Source organism: Apodemus sylvaticus, chromosome 1, assembly GCF_947179515.1.
Source record: "Apodemus sylvaticus chromosome 1, mApoSyl1.1, whole genome shotgun sequence".
In the NCBI taxonomy this organism is placed as follows: Eukaryota; Metazoa; Chordata; class Mammalia; order Rodentia; family Muridae; genus Apodemus; species Apodemus sylvaticus.
In genome coordinates this window covers 16,632,117-16,652,289 of record NC_067472.1, presented here as the reverse complement: position 1 = coordinate 16,652,289, position 20,173 = coordinate 16,632,117, and the positions used below count along the sequence as shown (strand labels likewise).

General features: G+C 53.3%; 2 protein-coding genes across 9 annotated transcripts; both read left to right on the top strand.

The window, feature by feature from the left end:
• The first annotated feature begins 5 nt into the window (after positions 1–5).
• On the top strand, positions 6–6,524 carry Twnk (twinkle mtDNA helicase). Of its 2 annotated transcripts, XM_052185074.1 has the most exons (6): positions 6–1,643; positions 1,764–1,890; positions 3,064–3,304; positions 3,907–4,014; positions 4,198–4,339; positions 5,272–6,524. In XM_052185074.1, exons 1-6 carry the CDS (start codon positions 645–647, stop codon positions 5,530–5,532), a joined length of 1,878 nt encoding a protein of 625 aa, XP_052041034.1. In that variant the 5' UTR covers positions 6–644; the 3' UTR covers positions 5,533–6,524. The 2 variants fall into 2 exon arrangements, with proteins under 2 accessions (XP_052041034.1, XP_052041023.1); XM_052185063.1 differs by having other exon boundaries at positions 6–1,890.
• Positions 6,525–8,793: 2,269 nt separating this feature from the next.
• On the top strand, positions 8,794–20,008 carry Lzts2 (leucine zipper tumor suppressor 2). Of its 7 annotated transcripts, none has more exons than XM_052185031.1 (6): positions 8,794–9,034; positions 14,728–14,853; positions 14,947–15,177; positions 16,609–17,277; positions 17,724–17,981; positions 18,775–20,008. In XM_052185031.1, exons 2-6 carry the CDS (start codon positions 14,770–14,772, stop codon positions 19,456–19,458), a joined length of 1,926 nt encoding a protein of 641 aa, XP_052040991.1. In that variant the 5' UTR covers positions 8,794–9,034; positions 14,728–14,769; the 3' UTR covers positions 19,459–20,008. The 7 variants fall into 7 exon arrangements, with proteins under 7 accessions (XP_052040991.1, XP_052040968.1, XP_052040977.1 ...); XM_052185008.1 differs by adding an exon at positions 13,999–14,144 and having other exon boundaries at positions 8,796–9,034; positions 14,728–15,177; XM_052185007.1 differs by lacking the exon at positions 8,794–9,034 and adding exons at positions 11,282–11,850; positions 13,999–14,144 and having other exon boundaries at positions 14,728–15,177.
• Positions 20,009–20,173: the final 165 nt, after the last annotated feature.

Here is a 20,173-nt window from a genome sequence, read left to right as displayed (position 1 = left end):
TGGAGAGTTTTGCTTCCGGAGTCACAGCGAGAGGCGCGTGCGGGCGACCCACGTTGCGGGCAGAACTCTAGAAAGGAGAGTAGTGACGCGAAGCTGGGGGCGGGAGCGTGGAGAGCAGAGCCCGGAGCCACTGAGGAAACCCGGCCTGAGCGCGTGACCTCCAGCTGCGTGGAGGGTCCCTGTGAGCGCAAGGAGCTAAGCGTGCCTGGAGTTGGGGTTCAGACAGGATGCAGAAAGCTGTAAGGATGTGGTTGGCGAGGAGAGGCTGTAGAGGGGTAGTAGACGTGAAGAGATGATACAGAGAAGCCGTTTAGATTGAGGGACCGTAGAAGGCCCTAGAAGCGAGCTGGTGGAGAAATCGTAAAGGATCTAGAGATAGGAGAATCTAAAGAGAGGGGCGTAGACGCGAAAGGGTTAGTATAGGAGTATAGGGATGAACATTAGGATAGGGGCGAAGTAGCAATATACAGGCAGCCAAGGGGATTAAGGATTGTGTTCCTAAAGAAGTTTGAGAGAGGACGAAAAGAGGCACCAGTAGTGAGTTCTGTGAGTGCCTTGTGGAAGGTTCCTAGGGTCTTGCCTAGTGAAGGCACTAAACCAGACACCAAAAGTTTTTGCAGTAGTGGCATCCCACTGCATTTGGAATGTGGCTTCTTCTCCGACGTGCATATCCCCTCCGGATCTTACTGCCACTGCGTGGGGAGTGGGTGGGTAGGAGGGGCCTGCCCCGAAGCTTGGCTCCAGGCCCTCCCCGCCGAAGGTACCGGAAAGAAGCGCTCCCAGCCTTAGAGATACCAGTGTCGCCTGTAACTACAACTGAAATCCGCCAATATTTACGTGCACATGGGATCCCCTTCCAGGATGGCCATAGCTGCCTTCGAGCGCCAAGTCCCTATGTGGCGTCTTCAGACATCAAAAATCAGAAAAATGATGCCACCACTTCCTTCTGCCTCTTCATTGACAAGACCACAGGACACTTTCTCTGTATGACCAGCCTAGCAGAAGGGAGCTGGGAAGACTTCCAGGCCAGTGTGGAGGGACGAGGGGATGGGGCCAAAGAGGGAGTCCTACTTAGGGAGGGGCCTGAAGCTGAGGACAGGGAGGAGGTCTTGAGAATCTGGAACCGAGCCATACCTCTTTGGGAGCTGCCTGACCCTGAGGAAGCCCAGCTAGCTCGTGTGATGTTTGGCCTTACCAAGGTGACAGATGACACACTCAGGAAATTCAGTGTCCGCTATCTTCGATCTACTAAAAGTCTGGTCTTCCCTTGGTTCACCCCTGGGAGTTTAGGAGTACGTGGCCTGAAGCTACTAGGAGCTGAGGGTCAGGAAAATGGAGTACAGTACATAGAGACCACCATTCCCCGGCCTGGTGTCTATCACAACCTCTTTGGATTACCACTGATCAGCCGTAGAGACACTGAGGTGGTCCTGACAAGCCGTGAGCTGGACAGCCTAGCCTTGAGCCAGGCCACGGGGCTGCCAACCCTTTCCCTACCCCGAGGCACGGTCTGCTTACCCCCAGCCCTACTCCCTTACCTTGAACAGTTCCGTCGGATTGTGTTCTGGCTAGGGGATGACCTTCGATCCTGGGAAGCTGCCAAACTGTTTGCCCGAAAACTCAACCCCAAGCGATGCTCTTTAGTGAGACCTGGGAACCAACAGCCTCGTCCCCTGGAGGCCTTAAACCAAGGCTTAAGTCTTCCCCGTATCCTCCGCACTGCCCTCCCTGCCTGGCACAAGTCTATTGTGTCTTTTCGCCAGCTCCGAGAAGAGGTATTAGGAGAACTGTCCAATGTGGAGCAAGCAGCTGGTGTCCGTTGGAGCCGCTTCCCAGACCTGAACCGTCTGCTCAAGGGGCATCGGAAGGGCGAGCTGACGGTCTTTACAGGTGAGTCTATAAAATTACTGCTTTGGGGGTTGGAGAAATGGCTCAGTGGTTAAGAGCACTGGCCACTCTTGTAGAGGACTTGAAATTCAATTCCCATCACCCATATAGTGGCTCACAACTGTTGTGGCTTCAGTTCCAGGGGAATCTGATGACCTCCGAGGACACCAAGCATGCATATGATCCGTAGCCATGCATCCAGATGAAAACACCCACATCCATAAAATAACAGTGTAAAAATATCAGAGTTTAGGTAAAGGATTAGGCAGTATGTTTACAAAGTGTGTGGGTTTTGGCCACTGGCGGTGTCTGTTGGTTTATTTCAGATTTATTTATTATTACAAGCATGAATGCTTTGCCTACATCTGGATGTGCATAACATACATGCCTGATGCCCTCAAAGGCCAGAACTCTTTATATCACTTGGAACTGGACTTGCAGGTGGTTGTGAGCCCTCATGTTGGCGCTGGAAATCCAGTCCAGGTCTTCTGAGAACAAGTGCTCTTAAGTACTGCCTCATCTTTCCAGCACCCTGCTGCCAGTGTTAAAAGGAGGCTTCCCCTCCCAACTTTGACTGGAATCTTGGTTCAAAGACCAGATTTTTATCTCTTTTTTGTTTGTTTTTAAGATTTTATTTTAGCTGGGCCGCGGTGGCCCACACCTTTAATCCCAGCACTTGGGAGGCAGGAGCAGGCACATTTCTGAATTCAAGGCCAGCCTGGTCTATAGAGTGAGTTCCAGGACAGGCAGGGGTATACAGAGAAACCCTGTCTCGAAAAACCGAAAAAAAAAAAAAAGATTTTATGAGTACACTATAACTGTCTTCACACACACCAGAAGAGGGCATCAGATCCCATTATAGCTGGTTGTGAGCCACGTTGTGGTTGCTGGGAATTGAACTCAGGACCTCTGGAAGAGCAGTCAGTGCTCTTAACTGCTGAGCCATCTCTCTAGCACCTCTTTTTTTTTTTTTATTTGTTTTGTTTTGTGTTTTGTTTTTTGGTTGTTCCAGACAGGGTCTTCTGTGTAGCCCTGACTGTCCTGGAACTCACCCTATAGGCCAGGTTGGCCTTGAACTGAGACACACACACACACACACACACACACACACACCCCTGCCTCTCATGTATTACCAGACTTTGCTCTTAACTCAGAGCTTTGTGCATTCCCCCACAGGGCCAACAGGCAGTGGCAAGACGACATTCATCAGTGAGTATGCCCTGGACTTGTGCACCCAGGGAGTGAACACACTGTGGGGCAGCTTTGAGATCAGCAACGTGAGACTGGCCCGGGTCATGCTGACTCAGTTTGCTGTGACGCGACTGGAAGAGCAACTGGACAAGTATGAAGAGTGGGCAGACCGTTTTGAGGACCTGCCTCTCTACTTCATGACTTTCCACGGACAACAGAGCATCAGGTAAGACCTTCAGAGCCCAGTTACTTTTTAAGGAGATAATTAATTAATTAGAATCAGGTCTCTCTTGATAGCTCTGGCTGTCCTGGATTCCATTATGTAGACCAGGCTGCCCTTGAATTCAAGAGATCTGAAGATAGAGACCTGCCTCTATCTTCAGAGTGCTGGGATTAAAAGGTGGGTGTCGGAACTCAGAGGTTAAGAGCACTGGCTGCTTTTCCAGAGGTCCTAAGTTCAATACCCAGCAACCACATGGTGGTTCACAACCATCTGTAATAGGATCTGATGCCCTCTTCTGGTGTGTCTGAAGACAGCGATGACAGTGTAGTCATACAAATAAAATAAATCTTTTCTTTTAAAAAATAATGTGTGTGTCACCATTCCTGGCCCTTCCTTTCATTTTTGTGAGACCACATCATATTTTTTATTCCTTTTCCAGCTCCAGTGAGAGTGCCTTCCAGTCTCTTTACACAGGCTTGGGGTTTTCAGAGAACAGGAAGTCAGAAGAGCAGGTCTTCATCAGTGTTTTCAGAATGCAAGCTCTTCCCCCTCGAGTGTCCTGAGGCTACTTGTTGACTATTTAAATGGCTGCTTCTCTTTCCCAGGTCTGTCATAGACACAATGCAACACGCTGTCTATGTTTATGACGTCTGTCATGTAGTCATTGACAACTTGCAGTTCATGATGGGTCACGAGCAGCTCTCTACTGACAGGTGAGTTCTTCTTGTCTAACTCAAACACACTTGTCTCCTCTAGAAGCTGTCCAGGGACTTGAGTGTGAATCCTTCAGTAGAAAGCGTGATAGGGCTGGGATAGTTTGTATGGAGTGACTTGCTCAAGAGTTTGTGTATGTCCTACCCGATAACCGCTTTTATGGCCGAACTTTGTTGCTGCAGGATTGCAGCTCAAGATTACATTGTTGGAGCCTTTCGGAAGTTTGCTACAGACAACAGCTGCCATGTGACTCTGGTAATTCACCCTCGGAAAGAAGATGACGACAAGGAACTGCAGACAGCATCCATTTTTGGCTCAGCCAAAGTGAGTTGGCTTTAAGGCACTCAAGCTTTGAGGAGTTAGAGAGTTATAACTAGAAGTACTCCCCATTCGGCATGAAGGCCTCATGACTGTCCTGAACAAAAGAAAGACATGGGGTTCTGGAGCCATGGTGTGAGAGATACGAGGGATGGTGGTTGGTTCTTTGCAGTCTAGGAACTCACATCTGCTAGCAGCAGGAAGTGTGAGCTGGTGACTGCAGCTCCGTGGGCAGGTTGAGCTATGATGGGCAGCAAAACTACAGAAGAATGGTCTGGGGGTCATTCTGACATCTGGGGACACTTCCCAGCAGACATCCCAATAAGTCATACTGAGGGTTCCAGATAAAAAGTATCAGATTAGTAAATAAGTGAGACCAGCCCCATCCTGATATCTCCAGTGGTCTCCTGAGTTCCTTTTACATCTCAGCTAGGCAAGGGGAGTTTAGGCTGAGCTGCAAAAACTCTATCACTGAAACAAGCATGGAACAAGAATAATGCAGAAGTTAAAGCATGGTGGTACTGTAGGGGAGGAGGAGAGGCACCAAGTCTGAGACAGCGGCAAGTTTGTTACAGCTGGGAGATTCAGCAGCTCCAGCATCGATTATGATTAGTTGTGTAAAGAGCTTGGTGATGAGGGGGTACTTTTTCCTTTCTTTAACATTTAATTTATTTAACGTGTATGGATGTTTTGCCTGCATGTCTGTCTGTGAACCACATGCTCATTGGTGCTCACAAAGGCCAGAAGGAGGCGTTGCATTCCCTGGGACTGGAGTTATAGACATTTGTAAACTATCCCGGAGGTCCTCTGAACGAGCAGCCAGTGCTCTTAACTGCTGGGCCATCTCTTAAGCCCACCTCCCCCCCATCTTGCCACGCCTCCCTGCACCCTCTCAGCCTTTCACTCATGTCTTTTTTCTCCTGCCCCCTCTCCTTTAGGCAAGCCAAGAAGCAGACAATGTTCTGATCTTGCAGGATAGGAAGCTGGTGACTGGGCCTGGGAAACGGTATCTGCAGGTGTCCAAGAATCGCTTTGATGGAGATGTAGGTGTCTTCCCACTTGAGTTCAACAAGAGTTCCCTTACCTTCTCCATCCCACCCAAGAGCAAAGCCCGACTCAAGAAGATCAAGGATGACAATGGACTAGTAGCCAAAAAGTCCTCTTCCGGCAAAAAAAGGGGCTGTGCACCAGAACTCTGAGACTTGCTTGGGCCAGGACCACAGCCCCTGCCAGCCAGATACCTCCAAGTCCTCAAGGTGAAAGCAGTGCAGAGCTGCTTGCTAAAATGAGCCTGGTGGAGCAGGCTGACGCTGGACTCTCAGCCTTCTGCTGGGGCTCTTCCAAACAGTCCCGAGCTAGCGAGCCTTTCCCAGCCTGGGTTCCATGGCGAAGAATTTTAATTTAGCAGCTACTGAGGATCTCCTATATGTTGGTTTGTTTTTTTTTCCCCCACAGGTTTTGATGTATAGCACTGAAAAGACAAGGTCTGTTTCCAAAGAACCAGCATTTTGGTGAAAGAAACAAAGCAAAGGGAAGAATGCTAGACTGCTCAGCTAGGCTTGTTTGTTTTGTGTTCTTTAACGATTTATTTCATTTATTTGAGTGCACTTTAGCTGTCTTCAGACACACCAGAAGAGGGCATCGGATCCCGTTACAGCTAGTGAGCCACCATGTGATTGCAGGGAATTGAATTCAGGACCTCTGAAAGAGGTCTTAACCACTGAACCATCTCTCCAGCCCAGCTCAGCTAGTTTTGATTAATCAGTCTAAAAAGGTATTTGAGCAGGTTGCATGTGAGAACTAGATGTGGGCCTTGTGAACCTCTGGAGAAAGGGATAACAGGTGGGGAAACACCAAAACTTCAGGTGGGAGGGAGCAAGTCAGATGGGGGGGGCACCGAACCCGCTGTGAAACAGGAGGCTTGCTGAAACTTCCCCATGCCGAAGAATGATGCAGTGGGCACCAAGCCTCTGCTCTGTTTTCTAGAGCCAGGCGTAAGAATTGATGTGAGGTGCTTATTCTGTACCATCAGGGCCTGGGAGATGGGAGCTGCTTCCCACTGGGCCATAGGAAGAAACTGGAAGCCTGCGGTGCCTGCCCCTGGGTACCAGTCCACTGTGTGCTGCCTGACAGCTGCAGCTACTACTCTAGAGCCTTTTCCAGTTTGAATGAAACATTTCTATTGCCTTTGTTCCTGCGCTTTTTTTTATTTGTCCACCAGGTGTCTCCCCACACTAATTGGATTCCTTCTCTGAATTGGGAGTAAGTGAGTCCTTTTCCCCACTTCAACCCTTGAGCCACAGGCTCCCAGATCGGGAGCAGTACAGGGCCTTCACGGTCCACCGCCTGAATATGCACCTTCCTTGGCTTTAGGGGAAACGGTGGTCTGTTAACTTCCCTGAGGACTCCATAGAATTCCTGACAGAGGTGTGGGTCATTGGGCCACTTGCCTGACCAGCTGTCCCTCTTCACCTGTGATCTGAGCCATTCACATTTCTCAATGTAGACTCAAGAGTTGGCCCTAGCTGGGTGTGGTGAATGCCTTTAATGCCAACACCTGGGAGGTAGAGAGAGGTAGGAAGACCAGGAGTTCAAAGTATCCTAAACTACACAGTTTATGCCAGACTGAGCTACTCAAAACCGTGTCTCAAAAGTAGTTTATTATCTCTTTACCTTTGCTCTCATTCGTTTCCTCTGGAATCCTTCCACTTCTCCTTAACATGTGCTGGGGCTCCTGGGAAGTAGTTAAACCACCAGAGCTTAGGGCAGTCTCCCCAGCCTGTGCACACTCTAGTGAGTGTTGGAGTGGCGTCTGGATGCCTCAGTTTAGCACCACAGAAGGCTGTAGAAGACTGACCCACAGTCTGTGGGGCATATTGCTAAACGACCTTTAATTTTACTTCCTTTGATACCCTAAAGGACCGACTTCAAGATGTTCAAATTGGGGGCGTTAGAAAGCCTCTGCTATAGGTTGATGGGTGTTTTTTTTTTTACTCCCTAGAGGAAGAGCAACCTTTTCAAATCAACCCAAGAGGAAGCTTTTAGAACCGGATGGTAGAGTCCAGGGTTTCTGAGAACTCTAGCCACAAAGCCCTGTAACAATTGCTTGCAAAGCTGTTGGTGGTGGGGAAGAACCTAGGGGTGGGGGTAGCGCCTCCAGGGTCTGCCTTCTTGGGGGTCTCTCCCAGACTGGCTGGAGCCAGGCCTCTCTAATCCTGCAGTAATCATTACCAGCAGTTTGCTGCTCTAGGCCTCAACCAGGGTCTAAAATATTTAAGTCAGCCATGCCTTCCAGATGTACAGAGATCATTTCTACCTATAATGGATTCTATATTCTACCCTCGCTAAAATGCCTGGTGTGTTCTCAGAAAAATCCTTTAGTTTCTAGTTTGGGAGGGCTGTACAGTCACCTGAGAGAAACAGATAGACGTTTGTCTGTTTGTCTTGCTCCACCCTCCCGGAGCACACCCCCACACAGCACAAACCTGGAGGAGGAGGAGGAAGGCAAGCTGACACACCCCCTACACAAACACATTCCACTTCATACCTACCCTAAACTCCCCACAGCAAGGTCTAGCACAAGGTGTGCTCAGTAGCCCTTGGAGCCCGGAAGCCAGGAAGGGCCAGTTCCTATATCCTTATCCACATACTCCAAGTGGCTTGATGCAAATCACCTAGGATGAGACGTGTAACCCTGTGTGCCACTCACTTAATGTCCCAGAGACCTCCCGGAAAGATCTGGCCTCGCAGGGTCAGATCAAATCTGCAGCCCTGTGTTCAGACTGACATTGTGTTTCACATGGCTGTGAGGGGGGCAGCTTTAGGTCTTCAACAGCCGGACTGTGGGTGAGTTGGAGAAGAGGCCAAACTCACCTTGGTCTCCTGCAGCCCTAGCTACTGAGGCAGTGTCTGGCTCAAAGAGCTGTAAACTTGAGCCTTTCCACAGTATACCTGCAAGGCAGGGAAGAAGGGAGCCTTGGGTACCTCCCTGAAATACAGGCCAACTTCCTGTTTGCTCCTGTGGGTGGGACTTTATGAGTCTAAGGAAACCTGGCCAAGCCCTATGGGGGGCCAGGACTAGCAAGCAGCCTTCTCACCTGGGTCGTAACTACTCCAGGGAAGGAGGCGGTACTAGATCTGCCAGGACAGCCCAAGCCCTAATGAGTGGTGTGTATGTGTGTTAATTATGAAACTCGATACTTCTTTGTCTGCTTCATAGGGATTTCCCCTCTTCTGGTTGTGAGCAGAGTGGACCGGATTGAGTTCCCTACAGAGCAGGAGGAGAGAGTCAAGCTCTATAGTGCCTTAGTTAAGGCTTCCAATTAGCTTAACCTGTCAGTTACAACTGCCCTCCCCTTAGGTCAAAAGTCAGTATACAGTGCAGTCAAAAGGCCGGAGAGACAGCCTTAGGCCACCATCAGGCTACTTTTGGACTGGGTACTGGGTCGGACTACTTTCGGACTGGGTACTAGGTTAGCTGTTTGGAGGTGCGGGGCAGACCACTCCCCTCTCTGGGTGGTGGGGGGCGCGGCTTCAGCCGCCCCGCCCCACTCTTCCAGGGCCGGCCAGGCGGGAGCGGGGAGCCGGGAGCGCTGAGTCCCCGGAGCCCGGTGGAGAACCAGAGTTCTATCGCGGCGAGGAAGTAGGCACGCTGGAGCAGGAGCCGGGCCAAGAAGGGAGCAGCGGCGCAGGTGACGCTGGGTGAGTGGCGGGGCAGACGGGGCGCAGGAGCTCCGGCCTCCCGCAGGTTCTTACTTTTGGAGAGAACTTTACGCGTCTTAAAAAACGGGATTGGGATGAGGAAGGGGTCCGCACTCTGGGGAGCGCAGGCGAAACCTGAACAGCAGAGGGGCAGGGAAACTTGCACGGACGCACCGACACACGCACACATGCACACACACGCACAGGCACGCATGCACAGAACCATGCATTCACTTAGGACACGAACACACACGTGTGCTCAGGAAAGGACAAGCACAGCGAGCTACCCTTGCTGTCCCAGAGGCTGTGCCACCAGCTCGCGCGACTCCCCAACCCCTTCCCACCCTACCCCACCCCACCCCACCCCACCCCACCCCACCCCACCCCACCCCGCGACTTGGACGCAGAGTTTTTCTGCCCAAGGCTGAGGGAAAGGGGACGCCCTGAGACTGTCGGCGCGGGGGCGGGCGGGGTTTGTCGCACCAGGCGGTTCCTGCTTCCCAGCCGGCTGCCCGCAGGTGAAGACCGAGACGTAAACAGGCGTGGAGCACGTGATTGCTTCACCGACGGGTGGGCAGTGCTCCCCAACTCCTGTCTAGGCAGGGACACCCCCCTCTCTCTCTCTCATCCACCCGTCCGCTGGTCCTAGCATGTTTGTTTCGCCCTGCACAGGGCTTCCACTCTTCACCTGGAATGGTGATAAATGCTCTCACCCAGAATGGGAGCTCAACGCCCCTGGGGGCCTGGGTGGTCCAGGGGCCTGGAGAGGGTTGGGGTTAATTTAGGTTCCTTGCTTTGAAGCCCATTAGCACGTTCTTGGAACCCGTATCCTTGAAAGGTATCCGAGAAGGGACCTTGATGGCCCCGGACAGCTGCCCGGGTCTCATACCCAGCCCCGGGAGCAGCTGTCTATAAGTCCTCTTCCTACCGCCACCTGCACTCCTTGCAGGACTGGGCACAAATAGCCCACCCATGCAAGGACAGTCTCCCCACAGCCCTCCTCACAGGGAATGCACAAAGAGTGAATATACCCTTAAACCTGAGGCGAGTTAGCCGCCTCTAGGTGGAAGAAGAACCAGAATCCCCTCTCGGAAAATGAAAGAGGGGGCTGTAGCCCTAGGCCTCTCCCCCCCCCCTTCATTCCCCACCCCTCACCCCGCCACACGCTGAGCCCAGCTGCTGCCTGAGCTTCTGGGCAGGAGGCCAGAGAGGGGAGGAGGTTTTCGGTGCCCCAGGAGGCAGGGATCAGAGCAAGGCCAGAGGAGGGGGTTTCTGTTGGGGAGAGGGGTTCAGCTTGTTCTTGTAAAGCTGAGGGGCTGGAGTGGGCCCGAGGGTGGCTAGGCTATGTTTTCCTTTCCAGGGAAAAAGAAAGAAAAACAACCCTTTCCATGGAGCTAAAAATAGAGCTGAGCGCAGGCCAGACTGTGGCCTGGAAGGGGGGGTGCTTCTTCCTGGGGCTGAGCCCGGCTCTGGCAGGCCTTGGCCCTGGGGGTGGGGGGGCATCGAGGAAGGGAGGATGGCCTTGCCAGAAGATGTGAATGTCAGCTGACCTGACCAGGTCACAGAGACCCCCTCAGGGAAAGTGGGTAGTTTGTGAATGTGACGTAATAAGTTTCCTGAGTGGCTGAATACGGCTGTCACTGCACGGAAGAGGATTGGGAGACTGAGTGTATTTAAAGAATGTGACTGGATGCAAAGGACTGTTGTGCACTCTCACAGACACGAAACACCAAGTCTTGTGTGAGTTGGCCTCAAGGATTATGGAGTGAAGGACTGTGGAGTCACGTGATGGATGAGACTGACTGTGGCTGCCTGAGACGGAATGTGGGAAAGGTCGTGTGGGTGTTTAAGACTGTTGTTTTCCAGAGGGTAAAAAATATTTGTGACCCTGAGAAAGACTTTGGGATGTCTGCTGCGGAGCCAGTGTAGATTTGAGCTGTTCATTCTTGAGATTATTGGGGGGGGGGTCAGGTACCCCCTTCTTTGAGCAGCGACCTTTCGCATAGAAAATGACCCCGAGAGGTTCGGCTGGGGAGCCTGCAGCCGTGCCCGGGACAAGCCTGGGCTCGCGGCCCGAGGGCGCTGCGCTGGAAAGGGAGTGGGATTGATGGATTGATTGGTAGGGGGCTTTACGGTGCTGGGGTGGCTGAAAAGTTGCTGGAAGGGGCCGCCAGGTGGCGCCGCTTCGGAAAATCCAAGTATGGTGACCTCCAGCCAGCCTGGGGGTGGGACAGACAGCCACCAGGCCAGTCCCTCAACTTGTGCCCGGGAGCCGGCAACCGGAGGGGGACGGCTGACCCCTAGGTCTCCCCTTGGACCGGGAGGCTGGAAACCGAGGAGGGAAGCTTCTCCTAGAGGAGCGGAGGGGGAGGGGCGGGCGCCGCGCCTTGGCTCTTTGTGCTGGAACAATGACCAGCTGCCGCCGGCCCTCGGGCTCGGCAGGGATAGCCGATGACCCGCTCGACGAGCCTCGAGCCGGCCGAGCCTCCGAACACACTCACAGTCGCTAGGCCACGGCGCGAGGAATCCCGAGCACCGCCGAGCAGCCCCCGCGTGCGCCCTGGCGGGCACGCGTGACGTGGGTTACTTGCGCGTGTCCGCGCCCTGGGGCGGGGACGCTCCTCGGACCCCTCCCCCCGATCGGCGCGCACCGCCCACTCGGGCCGGGCGGGGGCTGGTCAGGGCCGGGGGCGCCGGCTAGGCGGAGGCGGGGCCGAGCCGGGCAGCTCCGAGTGGCCGCGCGCGGGCTGGAGCGGGCGGCGCGCCTGTGGAGTGCTGGGGCGGCCCGGGGCTGAGCATGGAGCCGCGCGGCGGAGGTGAGGGGTCCAGGGCTGAGGGCGCCCCAACTTCAAAGCGATGCAATCCGGTGGGGAGGTGGCATTCCTTAGACGCCCCCAGTTTATGGATGGAGCAGACTGTTGGTGGGTGGGCCCGGGCACTCTGGGCTTTCCGTCTTGGAATGGGAACTCGTGATCCCAGACTGGATCCTGCTTGACTGGTCTCTGGAGTTTGAGTGTGTGTGTTGGGGGGACTTTCCCCAACTCTCCGACACCAGACCTGAGGTCAGAGAGTTGGGACGTGAGCCAGACTTATTTCAGGCCCTGGCGCGGCCCCAGACTCCAGAACCCCCAGCCTACTTGCTGGGGTGGGGGCGCAGGGGTCTGTGTATGATAGCGATAGGTCAAGGAGTGCTGGGGAGAACCAGGGGTTTCTTTTTCCCACAGCTACAAACGCATTTCTCAAAATGGAGCCGCTTGCCCCTCCTTCTCTCTTGGGCCTCAAGAGCGGGAGCCAGGCTGGCTAGGCCTGGCTTTCCAGACGCCTGGCCCTCAGAGCCCAGCTTAGGTTCCTCTGGCTTTAGGGGTCCTCGCCTGCGTAGCTTCAGCGACCAACTCATGGGTCTGCCTCTGGCTCCTCGTGTCTGAGCCTCTTGGCCTTTGTCTCTTCAGTCTTCTGTCTCTCTGAGTGTCTACCCCGGCCCTTGCCCTTCCTTCTGGGTCTCACTTTCTGTGTCCCCTGGAGTAGGAACAGGAGTGCCAGCCCTTTCTCACTCTTCTTTCTATACTGTGGAGCAGTCTCCATCCCTAGGTAAGACCTTGTTGGGGCGATCTCAGTACCTAGCCCTACAGAGAAGTATGTAGTTGCTTCTCGTACCCGGTTCAGTTCCTACCCTAGTTCTCAGCAACTCCTTCCTCAAGCGGGACTCCTGTGATCTCTGGTCTTAACACTTAGAGGCACTTAATGGAGAACAATATACAAAGATAAGATGGGGCAAGGGTGTCAGACACTGTGATCTCATCTTTCTTCAAACTCTTAAGTTTAAAAAAAAAAAGTTTTAGGGAGGAGCTCCCATTCACTCTGGTGGCCTTGAATGTCATCCAGGTCCCAACAAACTCCCAGAACAGCCACTCATACAGATTGGTCCAGATGAGCTTTCAAACACTTGCCTTGTGTAAAATACACAGATAGGAATCCATGTAACTTTACTGAAGAAATGCAGGCGTTCTATAGAGATCTTTGTGTCTCTCAATCTGTGAGAGGTTTGACTCAATGGACCCAAAGAAATAAAGATTTCCATAGGAATTCATGCTGAGAGAAGAAAATGGCTTAATGAGAATGGGAACTGAAGAACTTGGTATTTGCTCAAAACTCACATATATGTGAACAAACTGGTATATCTACCCAAATATTTCCTTTTTGTCATATAGTGACATCCAGAGCCCACAGATTCAGTTGTTACACATTAATAACATTTGTGTGCCTTAAAAGTTATGAAACCCATAGCCTTGTAAAACACAAGAATTCACACATACAGCCTGGCAGTGGTAACACACGCCTTTAATTCCAGTACTCAGAAGGCAGAAATAGGTGGATCTCTGAGTTCAAGACCAGCCTGCTCTACAGAGCAAGTTTCAGGGCAGCCAGGGCTACACAGAGAAACTGTCTTGGAAAAACAAACAAAACAAAAAAGAATTCTCATAGATAGCTGGGCATAGTAGCACAAGGTTAGAGTCCCAGCTCTCTGAGGCAGGGGGATCCCTGAGTTTGAGGCCCACCTGTGGTACATAGCAAAACCCTGTTTTTTGTCATGTCCCCCTACATCACACACACACACACACAAACGTACTAACATCTGTCTAGACCCACATCGACTCACGGTGCATATTTTTATGCACATTTTCACAGATACTGTTCATTTTTATGATCCTGTCTACATACTCACACACACAAATGTACACATGCACACTCCTCTCATGGAATCCTCTGACCACTTCTTGGCCCCTGTGCTACATGATGACTTCAGCAGATGCCTAAGTCTTGGTCATCGGCAGCCTTGGGACTGGGAGGGAGTTCCGGGTGCAGGCTTGCTATCCTTTCCGGAAGGAGCAAGAGGAGGGGAGGTGGAGCCATCTTACTTGAGCGCCTACCAGCCGTGGTAATGGGCTCCTGCTCGAATTCCATAGGGGTTATTCTGAAGATCAACTAAAGCGGGAAGGTTTATAAAGGTTGGCAGTGGGACAGGGCCTGTGTAGGCTCCCTTAGTCCCGACTGATGGCAGAAGCTAAGAGTTGACATGGAAACAAGCACAGCCTGCGGCAGCCTCTGGGAGGTAGGAGACCCCAGAGGGCACCTGTGGGTTCCTAAGACCTGTAAGGTTTCCTGTTTGGCCAGCTCCACCCTCGACGCCGCCTGAGTGTCTGGGAGAAACTGAGGCCCAGCGGTGGGAGGCTGGACAGTGCCTGGCTTTGGCTCTTTGTTCCCTAATTACCATCTGAGTTGCTGATTGCATCCCTGACGTGTCCTCTGCCCAAACAGCCCAGGAATGAGGCCACCTGTCCCAGGAGAGTAGGGACCTGTACTGGGAGCTGGTAGTTAGGGATCTCTGCCCAATCTGAGTCCTTGGCTATATAGGGGATACAGGTTTGGGCTGAAACTGGGTCTTCTCTGCCAAGAAACCCTGTATAACCTCTTAGGTCTCCCATTCTTTCGTCTCTGTTTGGTCAAGTTATTCCTTAGCCTTGTTCCAGACTAGAGTGGAGGCCCAGAGGAACTTGAGGTTCTTGCCAGTTCTTGGAGGGGAAGCCTTTTTACTATATGGGGAATGTTCTATCTGGAAGAGGGGGTCAGGAGAAGGCCTACAGGGGGAGGATCCTCAAGGTGCAGGGGCTCTGACACCAATGCCCTGCTCACAGGTTGCCCCGGAGGCCCCTGGCCAGGCCTGAGCCTCTGCCAGCATGGCCATTGTGCATACTCTGCCAGTGCCGCTGGAGCCCGCACGTGAGACGGCCACTGCCCCACAAACTCCAGCAATGGGCAGCGTGAGTAGCCTTATCTCAGGCCGGCCCTGTCCTGGGGGACCTGCTCCTCAACGCCACCATGGAGTCCCTGGGCCCACCTTCTTCCGCCAGCAGGATGGGCTGCTACGGGGTGGCTATGAGGCACAGGAACCACTCTGCCCAGCTGTGCCACCCAGGAAGGCTGTCCCAGGCAACAGCTTTACCTATGTCAATGAAGACTTCCGGACAGAGTCACCTCCCAGCCCAAGCAGTGACGTCGAAGATCCCCGAGAACATCAGGCACACAATGCCCACCTCCGTGGGCCCCCACCGAAGCTCATCCCTGTCTCTGGAAAGCTGGAAAAGGTAAGGGGCAGCCCTCTTGGGAGGATCTGGGTGGGATTAGGAGCCCCTTAGGGAAGCTAGAATTTGGAAGCATGTGTAGAGCAAAAAATATGAGTTCTGTCTTATCGCTCCTTCTGGCTCAGGGAAATAACCTGTCTGAGCCCCGTTTTCTGTGTTTATCGTTAAGGTTAGAGGCTAATCTTTGTAGGCTCCTGTTAGAATTAATACTTAGTATAGTACCCAACACCCTCAAATGAACAATATAGTAGTTGTTTCAATTAATTTTTTGGTTTGTTTGTTTGTTTTTTTTTTTTTTTTTGAGACATGGTTTCTCTCTGTAGCCTTGGCTGTCCTGGAACTCACTGTACAGACTGGGCAGCCCTTGAATTCACAGAGATTTGCTTGCTTCTGCCTCCCTAGTACTGGGATTAAAGGCATTTGTTACTACCTCTAGCCTAGTTGCTTTTGTTATTACAGAGGTGTGTGTGTGTGTGTTTGGGCAAAACCTTTAACTTTACTCTGGGCCTCTACATCCTCACTTTTAATAGGAGACGAGGGTAATGTTTTGCTTTCATGGCTATTACAGTGATTAAAAATGAGCATTTTGAATTGCTTAACATAAGCGGACAGTTAGGGGCCTGCTGCCAATGGGACTGATTGTTTTTAATCTCTTGGGGTTGAGGACCCTGTACAGGAGAGCGCGTGGCATGACAGTTCTGAAAGATCCAGGCTGGGGCTTAAGGAGATAGCTAAGTGTATAAGACACTTGCTGCGCACACACCAGGGTCTGAGTTCGGATCCCCAGTACCCATGAAAAAGGTTGGCCATTGTGGCATAGGACTGGAATCTCAGCACTTGTTGGGCAGGGTCAGGCCATCCCTGGGGCTTGCTGGCCAGCCAGACCAGCTGGATTGACGCTCAGGTTCAGAGACTGTATAAACAATCAGGTGGAAAGTAATTGAGGAAAGCCCCTGACTTTGACATCTGGTCTTCACACACAGTCACCAGTGTGTGCACACGTGCACACTCATACACATACAACACACACACACACACACACACACACACACACACACACACAGTGCTTTGAAAGAGCAAGCAAGCAAACTGGAAGTGGTATCACACACATAATCTTTTTCTGTTCGAGTAGCCCTGGCTGTCCTGGAACTCACTCTGTAGACAGGCCAGCCTCAGAACTCAGAAATCCACCTGCCTCTGCCTCCCAAGTGCTGGGATTAACGGCGTGGGCCACCACTGCCCCGCCACGCCTATAATCTTAATGGCAGAACCCTGGCTTGTGTTCAAAGCTTGCGTGGGAATATATAGTGAGTGAGCTCAGGCCAATAGAGTAAAACCCTGTATCAAAAAAAAACAACAACAAAAATAAAATTTTTAAAAAGGAAAGGGATCGGGCAGACCATCCTCACAGTGTCACGTGGTACCTCTTTCCAGAATATGGAGAAGATCCTGATCCGGCCAACAGCCTTCAAGCCGGTGCTGCCCAAACCTCGGGGGGCACCATCCCTACCTGGCTTCCTTGGTCCTCGAGCTGCTGGGCTATCTGGGAGCCAGGGCAGCCTGACACAGCTGTTTGGGGGGCCAGCCTCTTCCTCCTCCTCTTCCTCTTCCTCCTCTGCTGCTGACAAACCCTTGCCACTGAGTGGCTGGGCCAGCGGCTGCCCTTCAGGAACACTCTCAGACTCTGGCCGGAATTCTTTATCCAGCTTACCCACCTATAGCACCGGAGGTGCCGAGCCAACCACCAACTCCCCAGGTGGGCACCTGCCCTCCCACGGCCCTGGCCGAGGGGCACTGCCTGGTCCAGCCCGAGGGGTCCCTACTGGGCCCTCCCATTCAGACAGTGGCCGGTCCTCCTCCAGCAAAAGCACGGGTTCCTTGGGGGGTCGTGTAGCTGGGGGGCTCTTGGGCAGTGGCGCCCGGGCCTCCTCTGACAGCAGTTCCGGTGGAGACCGCTCTCCACCCCCTCCCCCTCCGCCACCTCCACCCCCTTCGGATGAGGCCTTGCTACACTGTGTCCTGGAAGGGAAGCTCCGAGACCGGGAGGCGGAGCTGCAGCACCTGCGGGACAGCATGGATGAGAGTGAGGCCACCGTGAGTCAGGTGCGGCCAGTGGCATTCCTGGGGTGGTGTGGCTGAATACCCTGAGGCCTAAAAACAGTGCATGGAGCAGTGCTGTTGGGGAGGAAGAGGGTCAAGAGGTGTGACAGCCCCAAGGTTGTTAACATAACCCTGAAAGCAGTGAGGAGGCGGGGAATGGGAATTGAATCCTGCACTGGTTTGTAGGGTGTTGGATATGAGCAAGCTGCTTAACCTCGCCCAGCCCAGTCTCCCTAAATGGGGATAGCTGTGACTCCCTAGGGGGTTTATGAAGATTGAGTAAGACGAAAGGGATAAGGTGCTTAGAATAATGCCTGATACCTAGGAAAGGCCACAGAAGGGCCTGCTTTTATGGTTGTCATAATTCACTGGATTCGGGCCAGGTAGGAGATGGTAGCACTCACGATCTGGGGGACTGGGCCGTTTCTAGCTTGACCATCTTTCCCTAGGCATTCGGGGCCCGGCAGCGGCGCTGGCCACGCGAGCGGGAGGACTGTGCAGCCCAGGCACAGCAGGCCACGCAGCGTGTCCAGCGGGCCCAACAGCTGCTGCAGCTGCAGGTGCTCCAGCTGCAGCAGGAGAAGCGCCAGCTGCAGGATGACTTCGCCCAGCTGCTGCAGGAGCGAGAGCAGCTGGAGCGCCGCTGTGCCACCTTTGAACGGGAGCAGCGGGAACTTGGGCCGCGGCTGGAGGAGACCAAGTGGGAGGTATGCAAGATGGCTGCCGGGCAGGCTGAAGTGGGTCAGGCTCTGCACAGGTGTCCCAGGGTAGCTTCCTTAGAGGTGCTGTCTGTCCTTCCTTGACTTTCTAGGTTGGGGGTTTCCTCGTGCCTCTGCTGGGTCTCACCTTGTGATCTAGCGCCCACATACCTAGTGGCATTTCCTTCTCTGTTAGATGGGTACGTTTCATAAACGAGGAAAATTGAGCTAGAGCCTAGAATTAAAACTAGCAGTGGCTGGGCTGAGGTACGAACCTCAGTTTGTTTTTAATGCCCTCTCTTACCCAAGATGACTTGCCTTTCACATGACATGTGGGAATTGCCCTGGACCATCTCCAGGCCTGGGTACTGTTTATACGGCATCTGGTATAAGGATCCTAGCATGAAAGGGAAAGATCTGGGTCTCTGTTCTCCTTTTGTCTTTTACTAGAAATATATAACTATGGACTGTCATTAGGGTCACCCCCTGCTGTGCATGGTTTTGTTTTGTTTTTGTTTTTGTTTTTTTTTGGTTTTGGTTTTTTGAGACAGGGTTTCTCTGTGTAGCCCTGACTGTCCTGTCCTGGAACTCACTCTGTAGACCAGGCTGGCCTCGAACTTAGAAATACCTGCCTCTGCCTCCCAAGTGCTGGAATTAAAGGCATGCGCCACCACCGCCCAGCTTCCTGCTGTCCTTCCATGCATAAACTCACAGAATTGCTTTTCCTTGAGTGCCCAGCATACTGCCCAGTGCCCCACACCCAGAGGCCTCACCAGCTTTCCTCAATACTTTTCACCCACAGGTGTGTCAGAAATCAGGTGAGATCTCCCTGCTGAAGCAGCAACTGAAGGAATCTCAGGCAGAGCTGGTCCAGAAGGGCAGTGAGCTGGTGGCGCTGCGGGTGGCCCTCCGTGAGGCCCGGGCTGCCTTGCGGGTCAGTGAGGGCCGAGCCAGGGGCCTGCAGGAGGCGGCCCGCGCTCGCGAGCTGGAGCTGGAGGCCTGCTCGCAGGAGCTACAGCGGTACCGCCAGGAGGCTGACCGGCTCCGGGAGAAGGCCGGGCATTTGGATGCTGAAGCGTCAGGACTCCGGGAGCCCTCTGTACCCACTGCCGCCGCCGACCCGTTCCTCCTGGCGGAGAGTGACGAGGCTAAGGTGCAGCGGGCAGCAGCTGGGGCCGGGGGCAGCCTGCGGGCTCAGGTGGAACGGCTGCGCCAAGAACTGCAGCGGGAGCAGCGGCGAGGGGACGAGCAACGGGACAGCTTTGAGGGAGAGCGGCTGGCCTGGCAGGCGGAGAAGGAACAGGTGATCCGCTACCAGAAGCAGCTGCAGCACAACTATATCCAGATGTACCGGAGAAACCGGCAACTGGAGCAGGAACTGCAGCAACTGAGCCTGGAGCTGGAGGCCCGCGAGCTTGCAGACCTGGGCCTGGCAGAGCCGGCCCCCTGCATCTGTCTGGAGGAGATTACTGCCACTGAGATCTAGGGCTCTGCCGGGGTGCGAGCCCACCTACCCCGGGATCCACTGAGCGCGCACTCCAGGTCTCAGAGCCAAAGGGCCTCTGCCAAGCGTTCGGGTGGCCCAGTAACTTGGAGAAATAGAATCAACCCTCCGTGTCACCGTCACCCAGAGGTTCCTGCCCACTCTGCCATTTCACTCCCCCACTGTCGCCACTGCCAGCCCACTGGGAAAGGAAAGGGGCTACCCTGTCTCCACATTCTACCTGCCTGAAGCCAGAGAGAGCCAGATGGCACCAGCTGCTCCAGATGTGCCTGCCCTCAACATGCCCGCGTGGAGGGGCAGGGCTAGGAATGGGGCTGATCCCCATGTCCAGCTCTGCAAGCCTCCTCTGGGCTGAGGGGGCTGAAGTCAGACCAAAGGAAGAACTCAGCAGTGTCTTGTTTATTTGTGTTTGTGACCAAGCCGCCCTCCCCAGTTCCAGGGGTACGGCCTCGTTTCCACTTGTATATTTTTCACACTGTAAATTTCTTGTACAAACCCAAAGAAAAAAATTAAAAAAAAAAAGTTTCGTTTTTAAAAAATTGTGTGATAGATAAAGAAATCCCACGGGAATCTGTTTGACATCCATCTCCTGCCTGTTGGCTGCTCGCCTACCTGTGATGGAGTTCTTAGGGCTAATCCAGTAGAATCCCAGCCCTAGTGGACCACACCGTGAGTCTTGTAGAACTAGAAAAGCCTT